General features: G+C 35.2%; 1 protein-coding gene across 1 annotated transcript; it reads right to left on the bottom strand.

Annotated features, from left to right (window-relative positions):
- Positions 1–4,496: 4,496 nt before the first annotated feature.
- LOC141481223 (uncharacterized) lies at positions 4,497–9,710 on the bottom strand. Its single transcript, XM_074172426.1, has 3 exons — positions 7,335–9,710; positions 6,125–7,202; positions 4,497–4,681 (listed from the first exon to the last, which is right to left on the bottom strand). The coding sequence occupies exons 1-3, from the start codon at positions 9,708–9,710 to the stop codon at positions 4,497–4,499; spliced, it is 3,639 nt and encodes a 1,212-aa protein (XP_074028527.1).
- Positions 9,711–10,520: the final 810 nt, after the last annotated feature.

Raw genomic sequence — 10,520 nt, 5'->3', positions numbered from 1 at the left:
CTGATGGTCCACACCCCAAAACTTTGAAATGACAGATATTTTTCAACAAATTAAGGTTACTTGGACAATTTTATGAATAAAAGTACTCGTGTGGAAAGTCGATCGGAGCAACGAGTCTTGATAAAAATGTAGTTTCACTCGACGACATCAAACCCGCTCGTCCACCATTATTTGAAATGAATAATTATCAAAGCAGAAATAATAATGATAACGTTAATTCAACAACATTTATCCTGAGATGTCTACCAATATTCGAAAATATTAGTTTTTAAGGAAAATGGAAATGATAGGTAAAATGTTCATAACGAATTTTTATAATGCAAACACGTTTAACTAACGAAACTTAAGAGCAAACAGAAATGAAAAATCCGCTACAGAAACTGTTCGATATGACCACCTTCTCTCTCTATACATTTTCTTAGTCTGCGAAGACACCCTCTCTGTACTTGAAATAGCATCCCAGGGTCGTTTCGTATGGCTTCACAATGTAATGTTATTCTATTCAACAATGCATCTCTTGTGTGAATAGGTGCAGCGTAAACAAGGCTTTTTAGATGCCCCCACAGAAAGAAATCCAATGGATTTAAATCCGGAGACCGCGATGGCCATGAATATGGCCCACCTCTACCAATCCATCTATTGTGGAAAATATGGTTCAGATGGTTACGCACAATCAAACTAAAATGAGGAGAAGCGCCATCATGCATAAACCACATATCTCTTCTGGTTTGCAATGGAACATGTTCCAAAAGTCCATTCAAATCGTTCTGAATGAACTCCAAATAACGTTCTCCATCCAATCGGTCCTGTAGAACGAATGGTCCTATAAGATGGTTTCCTATGATACCAGCCCAAACATTCACGTTGAATTTCTGTTGGTGTTTGGTTTGCAATATCTCATGGGGATTTTCTTCGGCCCATATATGGAGATTATGAGAGTTGATAACTCCATCTCTACTGAAACCTGCTTCATCAGTGAATAAAACTCTATTAATAAAAGTCATATCCTCTCTTTGCCTATCCATGAACCAATTGGCATATTCCAGTCGTGCTGGAAAATGTTGAGGTGTCATAGCATGTACCTTCTGGATGTGAAATGGGTGGAGCAGTTGTTCCCTAATTATTCTATGAATAGTGGACTTGGATGTATGGAACTGTTCTGATAGATTTCTGATGCTCATTGAAGGATCATCAGCGACGGCTTCCAAAATATTTTCCTTCAATACAACGGTACGTACAGTCCTAGGAGCGCCCTCACCACCTCGTTTTGGCAAAACTATCTATAATAATATCGAAATAAAACAACGTGCTCAAATTAATTATCAATTATTACATACCTGTCTCCCTCAAGCTGCGATCGACACGCTCGAATGTTTCTCTTGACGGTACCGTTCGATTGGGAAAATGCTCGGAATACAGACGAGCTTCTGCAGCATTACAAAATGCTCGTCGATAAAATACATGCATATCTGCATATTCATTGAATGTAAACTGTTCGGCCATATCAAAAAAAATCAAAATATCCTATAGAATATTGACAATACAATGATAGTCATATGACAACGCACCACTCAACAAAACAAAATCGCATTCCAGTTTCTCATTTTTTATCAAAACTTTCTAAAAGGTTTTTTTGTCAACATCTGTGAAAGAAATGGAACATAATTATTCCCTGGATATTTTTCACCTGATCATGTGCAACCGTTTTTGTAGTTCATTCGTTTGCTTTTTATTAGTATAGTAAATATTTTTTCCGATGTGCGTTTTTTCAGCTAAATTTAGATTCGTGTTAAAGAATTTCTCCCATAAAATTATAATTATCAGTGAAACTCCTCAACAGTTTAGCTGTGAAGAATAATGGTTTCAAATAATGGTAGACGAGCGGGTTTGATGTCGTCGAGTACAACTACATTTTTATCAAGACTCGTTGCTCCGATCGACTTTCCACAGGAGTACTTTTATTCATAAAATTGTCCAAGTAACCTTATTTTGTTGAAAAATATTGAAAAATATCTGTCATTTCAAAGTTTTGGGGTGTGGACCATCGGGGGTAGTCCGTTCCTGACTTTGTAGCAAAACAACTGACTCCTGCATGAAAGCTCATCGACGGAATTCATTTGTTTAGTCAATTACCAAAATTTGGATGATTTTGAATATTCACTTGAAAAGTTATCAAAGAAAAACATTTTTCATTTTGTAACTTCGAGGGCCCGTAACTTGGTTACGAAGACTTTTAGGAAAAAAAGTTATATGAAGTACTGGTGATATTTTGACCCCATCTATACATTCCCGAGAGGAAAAGAGGAAGTCCAGGGACACCCTGTATATTAATTTGCCTCAAATTTATTTCATTCTGAAATTTAGTTTTCAATATTTTGTTGAAATTGATATATTTTTGAAACCCCATATTTTGGAAAACAGCTTTTCAAGAAGCCACAGCTTGAAACAAGAAAAAATTTACCTTTTCATACATACTAAAGTTTTTAAAAGTACTTAATCCTAATATGGAAAATATGTCATTCTATGTTAAAAGCTCGAACATTTGGTGTGATGGTACAGGCATACCTGAAGAAACTATTGTGTGTTAAGTGAAAATCCCAGAATGAATAGTCCTAATCAACAAGTTCAAAAACATGGAAAATAGAGATAAAGGTCCTAAAAATATGAGCGATAGCTCATTCGATCGGAATCACCTCTAGAAAAATGTTTTTGAAGGATTTTGATGCAGGTTAAAAATTGCAATTGTTATTAACAAAATAAGATTTAAAAAAAAATGTATTTCGTTTTTCGTTAATAACTCAAAAAATATTAATATTTAAGCAATTTTGTAAAAAACACGTTAAAGAGGAGGAAATTTCCGATGAAAAAGTCCCGACTCCCGAAACTCCATCTCCATTATTTATAATTTTAATTTGACGTTGAAAATAGCACCATACACTCAACGGTATGCCGACGCGCATCTCTGTCCTGACTTGTGACGTCACTGCGAAGCACGGAGCCGGACAACGCACAATTCATTAGAAGGAGAATGAGATTCGGTCGAATATCTCCAGGCATTTTCGCATGAAAATGGAATTATTAGTCTTGATGCATAAATACATACATGTTGATTTTTTCAGAAGTAGGTATATTTGTTTCCTGAGTCTACTCAATACTGAAATTATGAGTCATTTTCTCACCCATGATGAAACCGAGGGTGATACATACTGTGATGATATTTCCGACTTTTGACAATATTTTTGACAAATTCAATCGGCTAGGTAATAAAATACATATTTTTGAAGTACTTTTGTTTTCAAAAAAGATAAATTGCACATGGGTCAAATTTTCCATATTCTAATTATTTGAAGTAACAAGACATATGACAACGAGCTACAAAATGAGATAGAAGCTATTTTGGTAATTCATCGAGTTTTCTTTCGTTGATTTATGAACTTATTTTTTTCCCATCCTGTTTTTCAAATTATGGAAACTTATTTGTTTGTTAATCTTCCGCAATCTTATATAGGTCCTTGTTCTGCACAAAGAATGTAATGCATCGTATGGTATTGGGTTTCTATTTTCTATGGTTCTTTGCGTTAAAGTTTTGAAGATACCTTTTTCTCTGGATAATGTATTTCCATGCATAAAGAAAAAAAATCGATTGGAGGCAATATTCACAGTGACGATAAGTTCGATTGATAAAAGAACCTAACCTCTCTTTTTCTGTTTTTTGTTGTGCATTCGACTGAACTGAAGTACTGCAAGTGCTATCTACGTTTGTTTGTTCAGGTTGTTCTATCTCTTCAGTATTTAATTGTAGTGATGTGGAAACACTACCTTCATAATTTTCCAATTGTTGCTCTGCTTTCTGCTTTCTCTTAAATAAGAGGTTCAGAGTGGGCACAGCATCAGTTTTCAAAATACGGGCGTTGAACGTTTTTTAAGCGGTGTATGAAATAGGGACGCAGATTCACCACTGAGATTTGTTTTGATCTCAAACTTTGCGTAAAAGTACGAATAACAAAATCAATTGCAAGATGAATAAGTTGACTCACCTTGTTTGATGTAGTATGGCAGAAGGATGTATGGTAGGAGTGGAAGTTCCTTATTAGACAAGGAAAAATCGCACATGTAACTTTCGTCGCAATACAATTACGTCGCACCACGACGTAATTGTATTGCAGTTTTTACACCCAATGACGACGACGAAGGTTTTTCGTCTCTCTGCTCCTCTCCTTGAATATATTTCGGAACGACAAATTCGAGGAAAACAAAAAAAAGAGGACAGGATCGGCATGAGTAGATTTGAATAGTAGGAATAAGTAGTAGGATTTCATCAAAGTAAGGTTCTTGAAAAACAACAATTTAAATTATTTGCCCGCATAAATTGTAAATGCACCCTAAACCATATTTACAAGTGTGAAACAAAAATAATGAAAGAAAAAAAAAGAAATAAAAATTTAATGTTTGGTAATGAACCATTTCCCACCCCCCTGAAAATACTTAGCGTATTTTCAGAAGTAGTCATCGTAATCAGGAAGAGGACATAATTTAACTAAAGGTCTTTTAATAAGACCTTTTGTAGTTTTTACAATAGCAACACGAGGGACCCCGTCAGTACCTAAAGTTAATTCAGTTACTCGGCCCATTAGCCAATCTAAAGGATTAGCATTATCATTTTTAATAGCAACCATGGTTCCTGGAGTAATAGTTTCAAGTGGTTTAGTCCATTTATATCTTTATTGTAGAGTATGTAAGTATTCAAGGCGCCATCGTTTCCAGAAGTCACGATGAAGTCTTTGTAATAATTGCCATCTATTTAAACGATTGATCGTCAAATGAGATACATCAGGATCCGGTAAAGCTGAAAGAGGCTCTAATGTAAGAAAATGAGCAGGTGTAAGCACTGCCAGATCATTAGGGTCTGTACTAATAGAACACAATGGTCTGGAATTAATCACTGACTCTATCTGAATGATTACGGTGTTGAATTCCTCATATGTGAGAATTTGATTGCCAACGATACGTTTGAGATGAGTTTTGAAAGATTTGATGTTAGCCTCCCAAATTCCGCCCATATGAGGAGAATAAGGGGGATTGAAATGCCATGAGATGGACTCAGATCTAGCGGATTTTGCAAATATCTGACGTAAATATGACTCACTTCCTATAAAATTAGAACCACAATCTGAGTATATGTTCAAGCAGGTGCCTCTTCGGGCAATAAACCTACGTAAAGCAGCCAGAAAGGCCTCGGAGGACATATCTGATACAAGTTCAAGATGAACAGCTTTAGTCGCACAACAAATGAATAAACAGACATAGGATTTTAGTATTTTGGCTCCTCGCAAACGAGAGGCTCTTATAGAAAAGGGACCACAGAAATCAATTCCAACATTGGAAAATGTCTTGGCTTGACAAATTCTGAATTTGGGCAAATTACCCATTGGAGGCTGTAAAGGTTTGGGTTGAGTTTTCCAACAAATGTAACATTTACTCAGTACCTTTCGAATAACCTTTTTTGCAGAAATTATCCAAAAATTTTGTGACAAGAAAAAATGAGTGGATTGTATGCCACAATGTAAATAATTAATATGAACCTCATTTATTAGCAAGTTGGTGAATTTAGAATTATTTGGCAGAAGAAAGGGGTATTTTTTATCATAGGAAGCGGCGGAATGAGAAATCCTTCCACCCACCCGTAGCAAGCCTTTATCGTCAATAAACGGACTCAATGACCTAATAGATTTGCAAAGTGGGACACCATTCCTTATTGAACCTATCTCTTTAACAAAGCATATAGACTGAATATGTCGAATTAAGCAAACAACCGCATGGTATAGCTCAAGAGAGGTGAGGTAATCAGTGTTTCGAGATTTGTAATTCTTGAAATTATGAATAGCTCGCAAAACGAGTGCAGTTACTCTTTTAATTTTAAAAAATGAGTTGAATTTCTCTATAAGATTATCAATGAAATGTTTCTCCACGATAATATTCAAAACAATGTTTCGTTTCTCCTTATTAATATCTGCCGATTTCACGGATACAAATTTATCCAATGGCCAAGTGTGAATGGGATTTTCCAGAAAGGGGGGCCCATTCCACCATAAAGTATTATTAATCATTTCACTTGGAAATATACCGCGTGAACCACCATCAGCGGGGTTCAATTCCGAAGAAATGTACCATAAACTAGGTGCAAGTCGCTCCTGGATAAAAGATACCCGATTGCTTACAAATGTTTGCCAACAATGGGGTGAACCTTTGATCCACTGAAGAGCAACCGAGCTATCGGTAAAGGCAAAAATATTTTCAAAACGAATCTTGTCTTTGAAAGTATCTAGAAGAAACTCCATTAGTTTTGCTAAAAGAACTGCGGCACAAAGTTCCAATCGAGGTATTGTGACCGGTTTTAAAGGTGCAACCTTGGACTTTGAACACACGAGATAAGTTTTAGCTTCAGGATTGGTAAAAGTTGTTCTAACGTAAACGACTCCACAGTATCCCTTAAGAGATGAGTCACAAAATCCGACTAATTCGTATGCTTTCCCACCAAATGTAATAATTTGTCTTGGTATTTGGATTTCCCGGAGTTTAGGTAGTTCGGCCTTAAACATTTCCCACTTGTTCGATACATCAATAGGGGGTCGATCATCCCAACCGAGACCCATCGACCAAAGACGTTGTATAATCAATTTCGCAAAGAATGTTACTGGAGTCAAAAAACTCAGGGGATCAAATATACGGGCTAGTTCGGATAAAATGTTACGCTTTGTACATATTTTATCTTGATCAGCTGTAATAGAATAAAAAAATAAGTCTTTGATGGGATTCCAACGTAATCCTAAAATTTTGGTTATATTATTTTCCAAATCCAAACAAACATCTATATTTTGTTTATATGACTCAGGTAAATCATGCAATAGTTCTGGAGAATTACTAGCCCATTTACGAGCTTCGAAACCCCCTTTACGCAACAATTCAATTATTTCATTTTTCATCGTACTGCAGATTTTTAATGAATTATGACCATCCAGAATATCATCAATATATATTGAATGCTTTAAAACTTCTGAAGCCAGAGGATATTCTAAATAGTCATTGGCAAGCTGATGTAGGGTACGTATTGCCAAGTACGGTGAAGAAGCAACTCCAAATGTAACGGTATTGAGTTGGTAATCTGCAATAGGCTCAGAAGGTGAAAATCGCCACAGTATTCTCTGAAATTTACGATGTTTTTCTGCTAACCAAATCATTCAGTACATTTTTTCGATATCACATGTGAATACATACAAATGTAACCGAAAACGTAGAAGTAATTTGACCAAGTCATTTTGTAACTTTGGACCCACATATAAAGTATCATTTAACGATGGTTTATTCGCGGAATGACTAGATGCATCGAAAACAACTCTAAGAGGAGTGGTCGAAGATTCATGTTTTATGACAGCGTGATGAGGGATGTAAAAATAATCAGTCAATTCAGTTACCGGAGGAGGTGGTACTTTGATGAGATGACCTTTTTGTAAATAATCACTCAAAACATTTGAATACGAAAGACATAATTTTTTATCCTGAGATAGACGTTTTTCCAAAGAAAGAAAACGCCGTAAAGCAATCTCTCGGGTATTTCCAAAATCCAGATTTGTTGATTTGAAGGGCAGGGAAACTACATACTTACCGTCAGGGTAGCGAGTAGTAGTTTTGATAAAATAATTTTCACAAAATCTATCTTCAGACGAAATGACCTTAATATCGGGAACCTCCTCTAAAGTCCAAAATTTCTGTAATATATTGTCCAATGTTGGATTTGATACTTTAGTAAAAAATGAATTAACTTTGATAGTATCACATTTAGCAGATATTTGAGGTACTTTACCCATAACAATCCATCCAAAAACTGTATTCAGATAAACCGGTTTATTTTCCCCCAATGAAACTTTTCCTTCTTTCAAAATATAAGGAAAAATGTCATTACCTAATAATAAATCTATCCGAGATTTTTTATTGAAATCAGGATCAGCTAATTTAAGATGATCTGTGAATGGCATCTCATATTTTGAAAATGAAGTCGAAGGAAGTTCATCACCAATTTTGTCTATAATTATAAATTCCAAAGTACAACAATACTCAGGTTGCGTCAATGATGAAATGGTACAACTGACCCCCGACTGAGAAGATGAATACATTTCTCCCAACCCCTGTAATGACATGGATATTTTAGACTTTTTTAAACCCAATTTATTGGCTAAAGATCTACTAATAAATGAAGATTGCGCTCCACAATCAAGCACGGCACGAACAGTTAGCCACTGATCGAAATTATCTTTAATTTTGAGCATCGCTGTAGATAATAGTACCTCATAATTAGAGTTGAGTAACATCCCAACTCGAGAAAGTTGAGGAATTTCCTCATTGTTTGCACGAGAACCTGACGGATCAGGAGAATTCGAATTCTGATTCAAATCTGTATTTAATTTATTTTCAAAATGCAATAAGGTGTGATGTGATTTTTTACAAACTTTACATCGTCCAGTAGAGGAACACTGCAAAGTGTTGTGAGAAGTGGCCAAACGATTTATGCATGCTTTATTTTGTTTAGCGATATCAAATCTCTGTTTAGGACCTTTCGATTTGAAAATTGGACAATGAAAAATAATATGATCATCTGAGCACAAAAAACACTTATACTGTTTGTGAGATTGAACAAGGAAAGCTGATTTATTTTGAGCTGAATTGAAACTGTTTCTTTTGCAGGATGAACTAGAAGTAATGCATTTATTATTATTTTTTGGTAAATTCAACAGCTTACTAGAAGTTTCAGCTGCAGATTCCAAAGCAATACACTGTTTTTCCAAAAATGATTGAATATCATCATATTTGGGAATAGCATTCGAGGCATGTTTTTGTTCAAAACATTTACGAGTATGTGAATCTAAACGATTTAGCAACATATACGATAAAATGAAATCCCATTTATCTGTTTCTAAACCCATAATTCTCAAAACAGAAATATTTTTTTTGAAAGTGAAAATTAAGTTTCGTAAAGAAGTTGCATCTTCAGTACGCAAAGCTTGACAGGCTTCTATTCTACTCCAGTGAGTAAAAGCTTGTTCCCGTTTATTGTTGTATCGTTCTAGGAGAAGATTATAAGCTGATTGATAATTAGCCGATGTAACTGGAATGTCGTCAATCAATTCCAGTGCCGCACCACTCAAAACAGATATCAAGTAATTGAATTTTTCTACGTTAGAAATTGAACGATTGACATGAACAGAGGACATAAACATTTGATGAAACGCAGGAAATTCTGTCATGTCACCGGAAAATGTTTTCAACTTCAATTTTGGCAAACAACAAACGTCATTAGAATGCATCAGAGTACTATTTGAGGCAGAAGGAAGCGTTGTCTCAGATTGTTCTTCGGTAGGGAGTTCAAACAATTCAAAATAAATAGTTTCCACCTCATCACATCTCCTAGTGAAATCGTCGAATATTTTATTTTCCGTAATCAACTCATCCGCTTCATTGGCAATCAAAGTAATAAGCATATTATGATGTTTCTCAAAATCTTTGGTTACCTTTTTCAACTTCCGGAAGCTGACTTTGAACTTATTTTTATGTTCCTCGTCATCAACATTTTTTGACGATTCTTCAATCAATTTAAAATGACTAAGAGCAATAGAACGCAATGCTCGTGTACGAGCAAGCTTATCATTTGAATTCATTATAGTTAAATCAAATGAATCTGATTTCAAAACAAATAATTCAATGCCGGACCTTGAAATAACAAGGATCTGAACCAAAACACCAGTACAAAAAAATGCGCGAAAAAACGTCAGCCAACTCTCAGAAACGATGGTTTTCTGAACTGTGAGGTTGGAAAGCAAAAAAAAAGATAAATGTTTATGAAGAAATGCAAAGTTGCAAACAATAATAAATCAAATATATCTAGCTATTTCGCGAGAAAAATTTAGGTTGCATTCAAAATTTATATTATTGCAAAGTTTGAAACTACAAATCTAAATGTTGAGAAACTACATCCGGCTCGAAGGACCATGAACGTTTTTTAAGCGGTGTATGAAATAGGGACGCAGATTCACCACTGAGATTTGTTTTGATCTCAAACTTTGCGTAAAAGTACGAATAAAAAAATCAATTGCAAGATGAATAAGTTGACTCACCTTGTTTGATGTAGTATGGCAGAAGGATGTATGGTAGGAGTGGAAGTTCCTTATTAGACAAGGAAAAATCGCACATGTAACTTTGTGGGTTCACACCACGACGTAATTGTATTGCAGTTTTTACACCCAATCACGACGACGAAGGTTTTTCGTCTCTCTGCTCCTCTCCTTGAATATATTTCGGAACGACAAATTCGAGGAAAACAAAAAAAGAGGACACGATCGGCATGAGTAGATTTGAATAGTAGGAATAAGTAGTAGGATTTCATCAAAGTAAGGTTCTTGAAAAACAACAATTTAAATTATTTGCCCGCATAAATTGTAAATGCACCCTAAACCATATTTACAAGTGTG

This window comes from Leptinotarsa decemlineata, unplaced genomic scaffold (genome assembly GCF_025532065.1).
Source record: "Leptinotarsa decemlineata unplaced genomic scaffold, Ldec_3_MD MMD2_tig00000090_RagTag_RagTag, whole genome shotgun sequence".
Lineage (NCBI taxonomy): Eukaryota > Metazoa > Arthropoda > Insecta > Coleoptera > Chrysomelidae > Leptinotarsa > Leptinotarsa decemlineata.
Note: the sequence above shows the minus strand (reverse complement) of the source record. Positions and strands in the feature narration are given on the sequence as shown.